Source organism: Nanorana parkeri, unplaced genomic scaffold (genome assembly GCF_000935625.1).
Source record: "Nanorana parkeri isolate BGI_ZX_2015 unplaced genomic scaffold, ASM93562v1 scaffold1083, whole genome shotgun sequence".
NCBI lineage: Eukaryota > Metazoa > Chordata > Amphibia > Anura > Dicroglossidae > Nanorana > Nanorana parkeri.
In genome coordinates, this window is record NW_017307351.1 from 346,518 (window position 1) to 363,815 (window position 17,298).

Consider the following 17,298-nt stretch of genomic DNA (forward strand, 5'->3'; position numbering starts at 1 on the left):
TGTGCACGGATACTAATTTTGGTGTGTTTTTAACAATTGAATTGTGTATTTTTATTTGTTTAATATTAATTTGAGAAACATTTGCGCAATTATCGCAGGGCCTACAAATTTAGTATCACCATCTTTTTATTCTACCGGGCCTGCGCTTTCAGAAAATATATGGTTTGGGGGGTCTTTTACAAACGCTAGCAACCCAGCAGTTGAAAATCAAATCAATAGGAAAAAATTGCAAAAATGGCTTGGCCAGCTGATTTGAAAAATGTTCCGGAGGGCTTGGCAGCGAAAGGGTTAAGGTCCCAAACCAGCAAAACCCTTTTGTTAATTTAATTAATAATATTAGAAAGAGACAGCAATTAAAACATTCTTTGGTTGAGTGTGGAGGGGTAGGAACCTCCATTCAGTTTTTTATTGTTGCCTGTTTACCCTTTAAGTTCACCAAGACAGAAGTAAAGGAGAACTTCCCTTTTAGTGGAAATGCAGATGGAAATAAAAACTATTGAGAGGTTCCATCCTCTCCCTGCTGTTAACCTCTGGGAATTTAAAGTGATTGTTTCATTATTCAAGCTGAATCGCTTAGGTAGGGCTGTTCACATACATTAAAGAACCCTCAGGCAAATTGGGAGGTCCTAATATAAATTCAGTAGATTGCAATAGGGTTCCACAACAGTGGAGATAGACTGCAGAATCCTTTTTTATTCATAAAAAAAAAAAACATGATAAGAAAACCATCACCTTTTTGGGAGCTCATACACTCCCTCTTCATTGTTGCTCAAAAGGGTTAAAACTATTTTTATATATAGAATCAAATGTCAGCATGAAACTCTGGCAACACCCCTACTTCCCCCCAGGCCTCTGAAAGGAGATAGTCTGAAAATTCTCAGCTAAACAGCACCCTCTTCCAAACGGATGCATGCACTGTTCAGGTACAATAACCTGGCAGGGAAGAATCTCATGTTTAGTATGGATGGGGGAATTAAATCAGGTGTTTGGCCAGTTTAGGGGCAGAAGGCAGATCTTTATCCCCTATCACTAAGAATCACATCAGCAGTCAGCTCTACATGGTGATAAGAAATCACCTTACATTCATTAGATAAATTGTTTTTTCTTTTATTTATAAATACAGTTTTTTCCACTTCCTGGTCCTCTTGGGTATAAGTGATGTAGCCCAGGCCTCAAAATTTCCACTCGCCCCCTCGCAATTGGCGAGTGAAAATTGCGGGGGGGCGAGTGGAATGTCAGCAATGGTGCCTCGCCGGCGGGACTAGGGATGGAATACTACCGCCACGGCAATCGCTTGCTCGCTTCTGTTTTCTCTTCTCTTTCTCGCCTGACTGTGCCTAAGTGATGCATCCTGGGACAGAGCATTGCTGGGTAATCTCATCTGTAAACTGCAAAATCTCATGAGATCTCAGGGAAAGGCATTTCTCCTCTTGAGATGATGTGCATGTCCTAGTGACATGCCCTATTCACATGTACCAGAGTTCCAGGAAGTAAAAAGGGAGATATATTAATCTGCCCTTAGTAAAAATGGCTGCTATGAGAAGAATATGGGGAAAAAAGAAAAATACGGTATGCAGAGAATAAAAAGCCTGCAATTATCTAGAAGTATCCGCTGTAGATAATGTCTATCTTTAACATTCAATAACCATACTTTGAATTAGAGACTTTTTTAGGCAATAAAAAAAGTTAAAGTGGCATTAAAGTCAAATTTTCTTCCCCTCCCCCCAATGTTAATTAAAGCACTTACCTTAAATGATGTCTCTTAATCCGATCTTCCTCTTCTTTCCTGTCGCTTTCAGCTGTCCCTCCAGTGCTGCGGCGGTTGTCCGATCAAGCACTGACTCCTCTGTCCTTGCTGGTACTTCCTGTCCCACGGTGTCTGCATGCGGGTGCACGCGTCCATAGACTTATTTCGCGTCTCTCCTCGTCTCCCAGCCGAAAATCCGAACTGCGCATGCGCCCGCCCCAAGATGCTTTGTGGCCGCCCGAGCAGTTTCGGATTTTCAGATGGGAGCGCGCGGCGGAGACGAGGGTAAGTTTAAACCGCTTTTAAATTGTTTTTTTGCTTGCTAGCAGTAGATATATGCAAAAAAACAGAGGGTTTAGAAACGCTTTAAGCAAAATTTCAGCTGTCGGTGACATTCTCTACTACTGATAAAATATGATACACATATAACGAATCCCTTATATTTATGTTTATGTCATAGGTATTTCTTATTCGAAATCAACTCTTGCATTTGATTTACCATAGCCATTCTGTTTATTTCTAACAAAAAAAGACTTCAGATAAACATTGTTATTTTAGGCACAAGAAGGAATATGTGGGTTTGTGGCTTCTGTGCTAAAATAGCTCAATGGCTGGGGAAGTGAGGTTGACTAAGCTCTTTTCAAAGTAAACATCATAGCTTTTCAGCACAAAATGTGGTATGATAAGAAAACTTCACAGACAGCAATTCGATATGTTTTGTAAACTTACCTTGTTTTTTGTATTTGGTATATGTGTTGGTGCTTAGTGTTAGTCCAGCTTATACAAAGCAACTCCTCTTACTGATTTGTGATATTTGAGTGTTGTCTATACTTAAAGGGTATCTAAAAACCAAACCAAAACCTTTAAAAAAATATTTTGTAATTTGTAGAAGATTGAGAACCTCTGTCAGATTTTTTTGGCTGTCTATGACCATTGTAGGTCAGAAGGTGATGTGAAATCTAAAACTGGAACAAGAACAGTGGGGAAATCAATGGAGACACCGGTTCCAGTTCCAATTGTTTCAGAGTAGAATTCTGCTCTGGAGAGCTTTCTTTCAGGACAGATTTCCTTCAGGACAGTAAGTGGGAGACAATCTCCGCAACAGACATGGGTTTTAACTATTCCTTTGTATCCAAAATGAATAACTGTGTATCTATAGATATGCTATAGATCTATTTAATATTAAAAACACTTTTTATATAAAGTGTTCTCATGCCCCCACTCAACCCTTCTGTATATTATACATAAGAAAACAGACCTCATATCAGGCCTGCCTCCAGGAGATACACTAACTGGCTGGCATTCTGTTCTTGGCTCTTGTATGGAGTATGCACAGAGCATAACGACAAGCTAGACTCCTTGTGCTAAGGCATTTGTATGTAATATTTATTAGAAAGTAAGGAGGCATAAATGGCACTGCACTTATGCTTTGAAGTAGAACCCCAGTATATACTAGTAAAATGGTTAACCATTCAACATAATATACACTGCCAGGCCAAAAAAGTCAATACCTAGATTTAGCGTTATGATCTGGGATTGGTTCAGTTGGTCAGGTCTAGGTTCAGCTACGTTATGTCCCCCCCCCAAAAATGAGGTCAGCTGCCTACCTGAATATACTGAATGAGCAGGTTTTTCCATCAATTGATTTTTTCTTCCCTGATGGCACGAGCATATTCCAAGATGAAAATGCCAGGATTCATTGGGTGCAGATTGTGAAAGAGTGGTTCAGGGAGCATGAGACATGATTATCACACATGTATTAGCCACTACAGAGTCCAGACCTTAACCCCATTGAGAATCTTTGGGATGTGCTTGAGAAGACTTTACGCAGTGGTCCAACTCTCCCACCATCACTGCAAGATCTTGGCGAAAAATTATTGCAACTCTGGACAGAAATAAATGTTGTGACATTGCATGAGCTTATCACTATGATGACATGGCGAATGCGTGCAGTAATCAACCTTTTTTTTTTTTGCCAGGCAGTCTATATTTAAAGAGGAATTTTACCCACCAATGTAAACCTCGCAAAACAGCTACTTTTAAGACATGCCAACTTTCAAGGTTGCCAGTGTGCTCTTTTTTTTCAGCTTTCAAACAAACTTTCAAGCCCTGAAATGGCTGGTGTCATAGCTGATCACATGTGTAGCATCATGGCAACTGCAATCCAAATAAAGTCTTAGATAGCACCTTCCCTGGCTGTAAGGGATATAATGTTGTATTTTTATAGGCATCTTATCTCGATCTGTTCTGTGTGTAAAACAGCTTTACCTGAAGCATGACTGCGGAGCCGGTGTAATATGGCCCATTGCTTCTGATTGTCTGACTCTATGGCAGGTGCCTTGACATGTGGTTGGATAATGTGTTTGTGTTTAAAGGTAAATACACTGTAGTATTAGCAATAAGCTACTAATTCAAGCACATAGAAAATCCAAATCCTCCAGCACACATTCAAATATTAATTCCCTGAAACTGTGTCAACAGGGGGGATGGACGCTGTACATTGTTTGTGCACAGGTGATCCCCCAGTATTCTCATTTCCTGCTAATCCAGTTGCTTTTCCAGAGGAGCACACATTGTGGTAAAATTGTAAAGGCCAAGTTCACCTTTTGCAAAAAATAAAGACATGCATATTTAATAATAAAAAAAAGGGATTTTTAATATATTTGCATTCAAGCCTGGAAGGCATTGCAACTGTGGTTACTGGATCACGGCTTCTTCAGTTTCCTCCCAAACGGAAGCATTGCAGCTACAGTGTTTCAGTTTAAATTTTGCTCGCAAATGGCAAGCACTCATTGGCCAATACCATCACCTGACCGTGCTGACCAATGAGAAGCTTCTTAGCGTCTTTCTTTCTCTTTTCTTTCTTTCTTTCTTTCTTTCTTTCTTTCTTTCTTTCTTTCTTTCTTTCTTTCTTTCTTTCTTTCTTTCTTTCTTTCTTTCTTTCTTTCGTATCTGCCTAGAGTTCAGCCTTTCATCTCACAGTGAGGGGAAATCTACCCATAGTGGACACAGACTGCAATAAAAACCTGGCAAAGGTTCCACTAATCATACTGAAAAAAAAATAATCAAAACTCTCCAACCCTTCTGCCTATTACTCTTGCAGTTGACCTTCTGTGAATGTTATTGTTATGTACAAGTCTAAATATTTTCACTATTGCATCACCTCTAAAGTATCCCTGGAGGTTCATGGATCAGTGAGCAATTGATGTCATAACTGTTTTTGCTCCAGGGATCTTCCATTTGGTGGGTCCAGAACCTCCGCCTGCTATTCTCCACTTGTATAAAGAGTCATTGGAAGCCTCATCATACAGGAATAGTGTGTAAAAATCCTAATTAGAAAATGAAGGTGCACGAAAATGTTTTGGCAGCCCATGCCCAATTTCTAATCACAGGTCTTGGACCATCTTCATGCTTGCATTAAGCCAGCTTTATGGATCATACAAAAATTCATTACTCTTATTTAAACCTGATCTCGTTAGAGAGCTAGCTTCCTGTTGGTAGGAGACTGGTTCTGGAGGCCATGCCTTATGGCACTAGAAACAAAAGCCTGACTCCTTGCCAAAGAAATAAACATTAACTCAATGGGGAACATTTATCAAGCAAATTAGCAAATTGCTATGTGGCAAATCAGGGTGTCTTTCCTTCAGCAAAATATCTGTGACAGGTTTACAGTCCTGTGTGTTTATATTTCTGGACAGCTAAATGTGACAGTTTGCAAAGCTATGAGACAAATTTATTACTGAAGGATGTTAGGACAAATGTTCACTCTAAGCCAGAAGTCTCTAAACTGCTGCCCATGGGCCACTACAGGCCCTCTACAAGATTTTATTTGGCCAACAGCTACCCTGGCAGACTGTCAGTGGATACGCCAGTCTGTGCATAGTAATATGGAGACCAGCACATCCACTGTCTGCTAGCCCTCTCCCTCTGTCACCCAGCAATAGTACATTATACAGCGCAATGCAGAACACCGCCAGCTATAATGTACTATTGCTTGGATTTGTTGTAGTCCTCTATAGCCGGTGCCATTCTGCATTTATTGCTGTATAATTTTACACTTTCCATTTCACTATATTGCACACCACACTTTTTTTTTTAATTCCACAGCTCCAAGCTTGCTCCTGTGATGGACTATAATCTCAATACAAACTAGTAGTCCCATCACTAGAGCCATTTTTTAACATTTCTTTTATTTTTTATCCGATTAATCGGCTAGCAAATCAATTTTTTTAAATAATCGTTGGCTGCAGCTCTAATTCTGTCACAGTGCTACTTTAGAGCAGCTGAGGAAAGAATTTATGAATGAAGGGAGAACTATTGGGAGAGTAAAATGTACTCTTCCTAATACTTAGAGCCGGCATGTGACACGGCAGCTGTCATATGCTGGCTCTTTAGCTTGAGAACTGAGTGATCACAAACCACTGATCTCTGAGTACGGTATCCTCCCTGCAGAGACCGCCTCTCTGTTCCTCCATTGCTCATTGGCGGGACAGACAGGGGAGAGGGTGGGCACAGCTGAATCTGGCTTTAGAGAGGCAGAGCCAGCCGTCAATCATGCAGCCAGGTGGATCCCAACAATATTGTCAGGATCTTTCCCGGCTGCAGCATTACTCTGCTCTGTCAGCATAAAGCGGGCAGTGGATCCCGCTTTGGATCCACAGAGTACATAAGTAAATGTTTTCCTGTAAAACAAAATAGAACTAAAGACAAAAAAAGGTTTGGCTATAGTTCTCGTTTAACTACAAGTAACCTTGTAATAAATTACACGGCTCTTGTTTAGCAATGCCTTAAAGTGGACAGAATTAATCAATGCCCCCCTCCCAGTATATTTGTGGTTAATACATAACTGCCAAAGATACTGTAAAAGAAAAGAAGACTACCGATGACCGAACTGGCTTGCCCAAAAGATAAAAATTAAAAATGAGTTTCAGTCAGTGAATCCCCCATGCCAATTTTCTAGTTCATAGGTCTAGCAGCGCACAATGATCTTGCATGCTTTTGTTCTCAGTTCACTAAGCAATAACAAACCTATATTTTCATAAGGATTGTTATCTTCAGCTCTGTGGCTTTTATAACAGAGCATAATGGCAAATTGCTTTTATTACAGCTTAGTGAATTAAGCCTCATAACTGTTGCCTGGAGTCATTATCATTTTATATGGTAGGGTTTACCTAACAGCACCTGGCTGGTTACTGGGCTGTTAGCGATGAGTATGGTAGATAAGAAGCTATGCAACGGCTATCATACTTTCCATACTAGATATATTATACATACAGTCATAAGTTAAATGGATTAAATGTTATTTTGATTTATATAAATTTTTGGCTCCAGTACTTTGTGGGACGCAGGAAGCGTTGGTTCATAAAGGAGCACTGTTCCGTGCCAGGAAAGTAATACTGGATTCCTACATGATCTGGAAACCCTGTATGTGATGTTCTCCTCCCTATCCTGCTCTTTAATAAATAAAACATGTTATTTGCTCCATTGAACTGAGCACTAGATGACCTCATAGAAATCAATCATAACACACTGTGAGTCTAGTTATTTTTTAAATGTTCCACACCACCTTGTATTTATTTTTATTACTTGAAGTAAACCTGCCACAAACTTGGGAAATTCAAATAGAGGATTAGATAAATGTATAATGAGTGGTTACCTTATCAAAAAATTTGTAAAAATAATCAGTAATCCGGAAACAGAATGAGCTATAAGTGGAACTTTAGGCAAAAAAAAGCCGCTGACATATATGATGCTCTCTGTCACTAGAAATAACACAACAGTCTTTTTTTTTTTTTTTCTGAGTTCCCCCATTACAAAGTTTTGTTACCTGTTGCCAGTAAGACCCTGTTCACACATGCAAATAGAGCCAGATCGCTGAGTCTCACAAAATCCTTTGTGAGACTCATGAAATCTCCTGTGGGTGGGAGGCGTTGTACAGTGACAGCTGCCACTGCCCGCAGCCGTTCACAGGTCATTTGCATGTAATGGCAGATGCTGTGATTACCTGTGGATTATCTGGACAAAGCCTTGAAATAAAAGACCTTCCTTTTTGGTATAATCCTCACTGCAAAATTCAAGATACCTAATACGGACTGCAGTTGTTTCCTGGAGCAACCTGGAGAAATGACCATTGAGTGCATTGCATCCCTGATGCTAATTAACTTATCCTGTGGGAGACTAGCTTCCCTTAATTACTAAGGTAATGCCCAGAAATAGTACTTTAGGTAATGCCCAGAAAGGTAATGATATGCTCGGAACCTTCCACCTTACGGGCCGCCACAGGGACATTGAGGGCCTTAAACGTATCCAATAAACTGTTTACGTCATGAGGAACTCTGTTGGGGATTCTATAGGGAGGAAATCATCCAGATAGTGAATAGCTTTCTGGCAATGGGCATGATGCTTTAAAATCCAGTGAAGAGGATAAAATCTGTGGTGTGGCTTCTTGTCTTCATCTAATGTGGTGACACCAAGCCACAAATAGTTTCAGAAGCATCTCAAATGGATACCATTGACAAACCCAAAGCCCATCACCATGGGGGCCTAATAGTAGCTGAAGTTAGGCAGAAAGTCAAGATAAATAGAGCCGGAAACACAATTCTGACTGCTGCAGGCATGTGACAGACAATGACCTGTTTTAGGCGTGGCGTTTTTACAGTAAACATTTGCTTGAATAGCTGGTCCTGCCACAGATATAATACAATACATACAATACAGATCCTGCCTGCCACAGATCCAATACAATGTAAATACAGCAAATTCCCCATTATCCGGCATTGAAGACTATTTTTTTTGCTGGCGGCTTGATGCACACTAAAAAAATATTGGTTGCGTGTGGCACACTAAAAAATGTCCTTGGCAACTAAAATATTTTATTTGCTAAGGAAATTCTTTGTTTACATCTTGCTGCTGGCGGCTAGATTCCACGGTTGGCAGCAGAATGTAAACAACGGGGAGCAATAGCCAGCCTGCTATTGGAATTTGAAATGGCCAATGGCAGGCTGGCTATTGAAACCCTGCCCACTGAGCAGAGGAGCGAACCTGAGAGAGAAAGTTCTCTCTCAGGTCCACTCCTCTGCTCAGTGAGGGGGGTGCAATAGCCAGCCTGCTATTGACTATTGCAATTCGAAATAGCCAATAGCAGCTATTGCATCGCCCACTGAACAAAGGAGTGGACCTGAGAGAGAATTTTATCTCTTAGGTCTGCTCCTCTGGTCAATGGGCAGGGCCTTGCAATATGAAATACCCAATAACAGTCTGGCTACTGCTCATTTGCCTGTCAGATGTGGTATCTAGCCGGCTGGCAAATGGGGCCGTGGGTGAGGGGAGGCACCATGAGGTGGTTTCTTGAGATTTACTAGTTAACTCTCAAGCAATCAGAAACTACAGATATCAAAAGTGTTTTACTGCACTTAACTTTTTATCCAGAATCCTAAGGAGGTTATACACAAAGCTAGCCGAAGGATCAGCCGTAGCTCCGACTGAACCGAAGGGCTGCTGTACGGGCTATTCACAGGCAGAGCATGTTCGGCTGGCTGAAATGCAGCTGAAGCCAGCCGATATATGGCAGAAAACAGCTGTACAAGCCTGAAGTGAATAGCCAAACAGCGTTCGGCTCACTTCACGTCAGGTGGGTCATTCACTTGGCTGCCTTCGGCAGCTTTGTGAATAACCCTCATAATGATTGCATTTGTTATTTTAAAAGGCCAGCAAAAAGAAAAGTGGTGAAAACTTAACTAATCAGTTTTTCATATTCATTAGTTGTGATCCATGTCACTGGAGGCGTGGCAGGGGTTGTGTCCTTTGATTATATAATTTGTACCATAAGGTGTACCTCTTTCTCGTCTCAGGATTAGCATTAGTAGCTTTTAAGTCACTGAGTGATGCAGAACAAGCAAATGAAGAGTCCTGCCTTTTAGTTTCTGCATGCTTGCTTGGGTCAGCAACTCAAAAAGTATCAAGGCCTTTGGACCAGCCTGATAGTCAAACAACTAACATTTTCTGAAGAAGGTTAACCCAATACAGGTCTCTCAATACAGGTTTGAATTGTTTTGTGATAATTCCTAATTTCAGTAACCCATAGCAACCGTTATTTGAATGCCATATGTTACTGGTCTGCAGCAGAGTGACTGCTGTTTGGTTGTTATGGGTTACTGCACTTTAGAACTCTTATTTAAAAAAAAGTCCAGGGAAAAGCTGAGCAGGCCAAATTTCAAAACCTTGTATTTTATTCATACAAGCAACACAAAAGAAAGGCAAATATTTGTTATGTGATTGTGGATTTTCCATTGTTTCTTTCTAGGTAATCTGTGTGTGCATATTAACAGCCATCCTGGGATGCATATTTGGACTTAAGCCTAGCTGTTCCAGGGAAGGTAACAAATAATCTCTCTTGTTAAAGGGAACATAATGTCTTCCAGAACCAAGCTTAGATCAAAGTGGTTTATATGTTATCACATTAGGAATTAAAAGTCCTGTCTGGACAATGCCATAATGGGAGTTTATTGATAGTTTCCTGGACAATTATTCAAAATACACTATCAGTAATGAACATTACTCAAAGTACTGGTGGTTTTGGAATTTACTTTCCATCTAAAGTTAGTAAGTTTAGTAGTGACCTGGAACAGGATATCATTTATCCCAGGAAGAAGGTTTTAAAGTTCATTTCCAGGGGTTTACCACAACTTTAACTGTTGTGTTTCAAGAGTCGTACACTGCTGTGTGTACAAGCAGGAGGGGTCTCCTACCCTCTATCAAAATGGGAAATATGAAAATGGTATTTAGAAATTGATTTGGTAGCAACTTAAAGAAGAACCCTGTGGAAAAATTGTACAAACCCTTGCAGTGGGGCTACCCCCGCACTGCAAGGGTTAACTGTTCATTTGTGTTTAGGTGCTAAAAAAAACAACCCAGTTATATTCCTTGGAACTGCCAAGCTGGCTCCCTGCTGCTCACTGAAGCTGCTCACTCTCCTCCTCCACTGCACAGATGGAATGTTTCTCAGTGTCCTCACGTCTCTACACTTAGAATGTGATGACACAAGGATTCTTGGAACACTGCAGAGGAGGGGGAGAGAGGCTCTAGGGACTGGTCTAAGAGCAAGCCGGCTCAGTAGTTTTTTTTTATTTATTTTCTTTTAGCACCTAGACAAAAATGAGTTGTAAACCTTTGCAGTGCAGGGGTAGACCCATTGCAAGGGCAAATATTTTTTTCCCCAGAGTTCTTCTTTAAGCCAACCATACACATTTCAATTGCAAAATCTCTGTGAGATCTCCTTTAGAGTTACAAAAATTGTTTCCTATTTCGACCTACCTAAAAATTCACGTATTTATAAAATATATTTTTAATTTTTATTTTGTTAAATATATATGTAATAGTTGTTGGTCGATCGAAAGCTGACCACACATTTTACACTCTGATTGTACAACCTTTGGATCTACCCACAACTACCAACTGTGCTAGGGAGAGTTACCCTCTCATTTGTCCTGCTGACTGCTGTCACCAGGACTGAAGGTGAGCGAGAGTCCAACATTTTGAGTTGCCATCACAATAGAACAGAGGAGAAATCTTCCAATGGGGACATTTGTTCCTGTGACAATTGTCTAAGAGGACACTTAACTAACTTTGGAAAGTGAATAAAGATCTCAAGACTAGGTCACAGATGACAAAACAAAAAACCCACTGGGTTTTAACCATTCCCTACCCTATTCAAAAAAAAGTTTTGGCTTTAGATATACTTCAACCACTTTACTACCGTATTGTAAAAAGACAGCGAGTAGGTGGACTCAATTCTTTAAACAGTAATGCTGAAAGCACTGTGTGGCTTTAGTGGCACACTAGGTTACTACATGGCTTCAGGAGGCAACATTAAACCACCTCAATACTAGTATGTTTCTTCCCCCAAAAAATTGTGGCAAAAAATCAGCACGTTGGGGTTTTCACTTTCGAAAAAGGGGTAATTTTGGGGAGTTTTGTACTGTCCTAGCATTTTAGGACCTCAAGAAATTTGTGAGGCAGTCAGAACATCAGCTTTTTTTCTTTTATATAGGATGTATATAGGTATATATATATATAGGAAAACATAAAAATAAATCTCTATATTACAATAATAAATAAAACCTATTCTAATATTTTTTTTACAGTTAACAGCTGCAAAAATAGGTGCCTTGAACGAAAATTTGGAAGCTGTCGCTGTGATAGTGCCTGTGTTGAGCTTGGAAACTGCTGTTTAGATTATGAAGATTTATGCATACAACCAGGTAATAAAGCTGATGCTAACCTGCTAAGCAGTTGGTGTTTTTCATTTACATATTTGTTGCCCAACTCCTTTTCATCTGTTATCTAGTGATACTGAAACACAACTGCTGGCATAACATAACGTGTTGCTGCTTCTCAATGTCGTTGAATGTCATTGACGATGCAGGATGCAGAGACATAGCACAAGCTTTAGGAAGTACCCACCTGGCTACCCTCCATGGAGCCACCTGTGCTTATTCTGGAGTGACTTACACAGAGGTTATATTTAGGTATAATTAATGTAGTAAATAAATAGTATTTAATAAATAAGTTAATTAAGTAATTTAATTAAGTATTTAATAATAATTGAAGAAATATTTTATATGTATTTAATAATAATACATAATCTGTATATATTTCCTATGCCCCTCAGCTTTTTCCAGTGACAAAAATTTGTTATTACAAGACAATACATTCAAACTGGAGAAATATATAAAGTAAAACATTTGTTTTTGGCATTATATGCCCAAAATGAATGTACACAGATATTAGCAAAGCAAACGGCTCTGCAAATTGTTTATAAATTGATACCTATAGGTCCACTTATATCATAACACTTTTCTATAAATAGGGCTCCATAATTTGTACATTTGCTGCCTGGCTACCAACATTTACTTGGTTTTTGGTACTATGACTGGACAACTGATATATTTTGAATCCATTTGGTTTCAGTATTTTGAGGCTTATTGTTCTCTCTGTTACCTTTTACTGTTGTGGGCAGCAGGTTTAAGTTTCATAATTACCAGGTGCTGTGACTTTACTACAGTACTGGCAAAAATGTTCAAAATTTGCAGTTTTACTAAACTGCACCATTTAGTAACAAAAACCACAAACCCTGACTGTCAACATAGCATCATAATTTTACTTCTCCTACGGTATGTAAAGGATATACATTTAAAAGCACATATTCGCCAAAAATGTATTGTCTCAAAAAATGCAGTAATCAAGTTTTTGATATAGGAACATACTTTCTCCAACTCTAACACTAATTTCGAATTTAAATTGATCAACAAAAATAATTTCTGAAGACAACAGGAAGGGAGGGATCTCAGATTTCTTTATTTACTACCAGTTTTATGCGTTTCTTATACAACAAAAACAAGAAAATACGATAATAGGGTAGAATAGTTTACAGCTTCAGCTTTCACTGGGCATTTGCATTATTTTGCATTAATAATATTTCATCAGTATATTTTTTGTGTATTTCAGAAAATGCAGATGTGCAATCAAAGCTTTATAACTCTAGTTTGCTAAACGTAAAATTGCCCGACAGCTCTCTAGTTTCTATCTAAAATCTAAACGTGCTGTTTTGTGTTTTATTGTATATTGTTTTGCATTGTATTGTATATGCTGACATGTTTGCATACATTTGACATTCTGCTTACATTCTCCTATTCAGTTTGAGACACTTCTGGGAATTCAGAATTTATTGATGCGTGCATTTGACTTGCAATTATCTTCATTCTGACCTATATTTGACCTGCTTCAAGTGGGTTTTGCATTCCCATAGACATGTAAGGGAATGCAAAACCCATTTGAAGCAAACAAAAGTCTGTTGACCCAGGCCCTAAGACTGTTGGATTAGAGTTAACTAATTAAAGCCCAACTCCAGGGAAATAAAACATTTTACCTTTACATTATGACTTCCCCCCACTTAAGGGTTTAAGTAGCATTAAACTCTCAAACTTTGTTTCAATAATGAATCCAGATTTAACAAATATACATTGCCCAGCAAAGTATTTCTTTACATTTTTGTCCAAGCTCTTAGTCATCATGTTTCCGGACAGCTGGCTACAACTCTATCAGCTCCACTTCCTGAACTTCCTGTCCAGTACAAGATCAGAAGAGACAGAGCAGTCTCCAGCAGCCATTCATCTACTAGCTTGGAGGAGAGGGGGGGCAGGAAGCATGGGAATGTTTTGCTTTGCTGTACCTGTGTGTTTGTGGAGACACACACAGCTTACGAGCACACACAAGGGTGTCTCCATAGGACCCTGCAATGGAAAGGAGCCACCCTAAAACAGTAAATAAGGGCTAAGCTGATTCTGCAGGAAATTAAACTTTTGCACATCAAGTGGCATCCATTGTAAGTGATTTAATCAGCATTTGGAATTTATTAAAAACCTTTTGACTTTATTCTAACTTTAACTGCTCACTTACCTAGGGGACAATAAAAAGCTGTTTTACTTCCCTGATTCCTGCTCCGCTGGCTTCCTCCAGGCTACTAGTCCCATCCCCGCAGCTTCTTGTCCCCTTCACTCTGAAGGACCGCTGACATCAGGTACAATGCCTGCAATTTATGTGAGGACTCCGAGGGACAGTTGTCAGCCAGAGCGGATCAGGTAAGTAAAACCGTTTTTTCCTGTCCCCTAGTGACAAAGCAACCAGTTAACCCTGTGTGGGGGCAGCAGTGCTGCAAGAGAAACCTTTTAATGTCCTGCGAGTTGGGCTTTAACTCTAGCATGCTTAAGATTTTCTCTTTTCTCTCCAATCTTTCATCAATAATAGGAAAATACTGCTTATTTTAACTAGTCAACACTAATTCTGACTCTATATTATTACAAATTACCTGCAAGCCATATGTAATGTTGTTTTTTTTGTTTTTATTTATCTGCTTGTTTGCGAAAATGTCATCTGTGTGAAATGCAGATGGATATGCTAGATAGCAGACATTGTGATCAATATCTTTACTGAATGACTGCACTTAAAGTAAACTTGTTACGAGCATGAGTAATTAAAACTGAGTACTTGATAAAAAATAAATATGCAGGGATTACCTTCAGAGACTACATGTCAAAACAATGGAAAAAACATTTTTTTCCCAGTATTTGGTGAGTTTGGGGCCATCTCTCCCATTTCTGGGGCCTCCCTTTTGAACATTTCATGTCAGCCTCACTGACCAACTTGAAGGCTGAGGAAGCACATGAGAAAAACTGAGATTTTAATATACCTGTACGTTTAGCTGCCAGTATCTGTAGATCCACTGATTGTTCTGGGATATGGTCTTCACTGAAAGTAACCTCTGATCATGTATTTTTTATTCACATGCTTAGTTTGAATTGCTCAGATTTAGAAAATAGTACATTTACTCTGCCAAGAGGAAAAATAATCACATCCCACTACTTTTATGAAGATCTACCACCATTATGCTTTGAAACAGAAAAACTATAAAGTAGTACATGAAGTAGTACATGTAACCCACTGAAAAAAAGAAGCTTAATCACTTTTTCTTTAAATGGTGTTATTTCTTGTGTAGCTCACATCTGGACATGTGACAGGTTACGATGTGGCGAGAAGAGGTTAACTGGCAGTCTGTGTTCCTGCTCTGATGACTGTAAAAACGCAAATGACTGCTGTATTAATTATGATTCTGTTTGTAGAGGTGAGTCAGTCTAGTAATAAGCTGATTAAAACCTAATGTGGATATTTTTCTCTGGCATGCGTTATGGCAGGCCTTCTTAAACTTTCTCCACTCGTGACCCCTTTTTGGCTAAGGAAATTTTCACGTGACCCCAGCATCAGACGGTGTCTCTCCCTTCTTTCCCCCAGCGTTGGTCGGTGTTTCTCCCCTCCCCTAGCGTCTGTCAGTGGCTCTCTCCTCTGCTCCACCCCCCCCAAAAGAAAGCTCCGTCAATGGGGGAAAAAAAACCTTCTTGCGTGCATGTGCTCAGGAAGATACCAAGTGCACAGGGGGGACCCGCGACCTTAACAACTACACTACACATTAAACGAAAATAAAAAAAAACTTGCTTGGAGCCCAGGCCTTCCCGGCCGTCTGGTACCCCCCTGATGGCGGTCCTGGCCGGGGACTCAGATCGCGACCCCCCCTGTTCCCTTGCGGGACCCCATATTAAGAAGCACTGTGTTATGGCATGACAACAAAATAGCTATTATCACTTTTTACAGGCGGTTTCCTGTTTTAGATCACAGCTTAGATGACAGCTGCTGCCCTCTAGGTACCTGTCCCCTTGCCTTTTTGAGGAATGGGCCACAGCTTGCTTAGCTTATCATTCTCCCATCTAGAAATCCTGACACTGTGTAAAGCTAATGCCCCTTATGTATTGGAGTTGTAGAGCCTTCAATTAGTGGTTATATAGAAGTATCCTAAGAATTCCTTGTCCTCAACCAGCTTGGTTATGCAGTTGATGAGTTTTTTTTTCCTTAAATGGTATTCTTAATGTAGAATTAGCTATTGGCATAGGATAATTATTGGCAGGGTGTCTTTCCTGCTTTTAACCCCTAAAGGTTTCTCTGAAAGTGATCAATGCAATTTAAACTTTGCCTCAATGGCAATATTTGCTGGGAGTAATGCACCTCCATGTCCATATCATCTCCACGTGACCTTAATCTGAAAAAGCCAGTTGGCTGACTTTATTGCTGATAATTTGACTTTGGTACTTTCTCAACCATTGACCCAGATGAAGCATGCAGTCACCAAAACCAGACAGAACTATCTTTTTCAGAAGCAGAGGTGAACAATGGAAGGCTCTGTATTTCTAGCAGGATAGTCTCCCTTCAAGGCTGAAGTCACCATTAGTCATGCTACCTTTAATTGACATTTTAACTTTGGAACTCCTCTTCTCACCTCTGTGCTTCTTGTTGCTGTTGAACAATTCACTATGCAAAGCTGGTCAAAGAGATAACACTGGCAGACAGAACGCTTTAATAAGATCTTGAAAAACAAAATGTATCTTCAAAGTGTAGTTAACCTTGCTAAACAAATTTCACTTAAAGTGACATTAAACCCTCAGATTTCTTTACATAAACCAATACTGTAATGTGTGCCTTACTGTAATCCATGGTTGTATCCCTTCTCTTTGCTACTCTTCCTTTTAAATCTGTATCTCTTCTCATGCTTGGGGAGAACTTCCCTTTGCAGCTGAGTGCCTCTTCCTGTAGTGCTGGCTCAGGTTGCAAACGTACACACAGACACCGTGTATCTATTCCTCAGACAAGGCAGTCTGCTGCAAAACAGAAGTTCTGCCCAGCATGAGAAGAGATACAGATTTAAAAGGAAGAGCAGCAAAGAGAAGGGAAACAACCATGGATTACAGTAAGGCACACATTACAGTATTGTTTTATGTTAACAAATCTGAGGGTTTAATGTCACTTTAATAGAGAACTAAAACCATACCTTTTTTTGGCTTTAGCCCTCTTTTGGGTCAGAGGAGTAGATTTAGTATTTGCTGACAGTGCAGAGCCTCGCTGCAGCCGGGAAAGATCCCAACAATACTGTCAGCGTCTACCCCATTGCC

General features: G+C 39.8%; 1 protein-coding gene across 1 annotated transcript in view; it reads left to right on the forward strand.

Moving 5' to 3' along the window:
- Positions 1-17,298, forward strand: part of ENPP1 (ectonucleotide pyrophosphatase/phosphodiesterase 1) — a 75,544-nt gene that overhangs the window by 17,202 nt on the left and 41,044 nt on the right. The window contains exons 2-4 of the mRNA XM_018567681.1: positions 10,050-10,122; positions 11,890-12,006; positions 15,300-15,425. Of these exons, the coding sequence (XP_018423183.1) occupies positions 10,050-10,122; positions 11,890-12,006; positions 15,300-15,425 (316 nt within the window). The remainder of the gene's footprint in view (positions 1-10,049; positions 10,123-11,889; positions 12,007-15,299; positions 15,426-17,298) is intronic.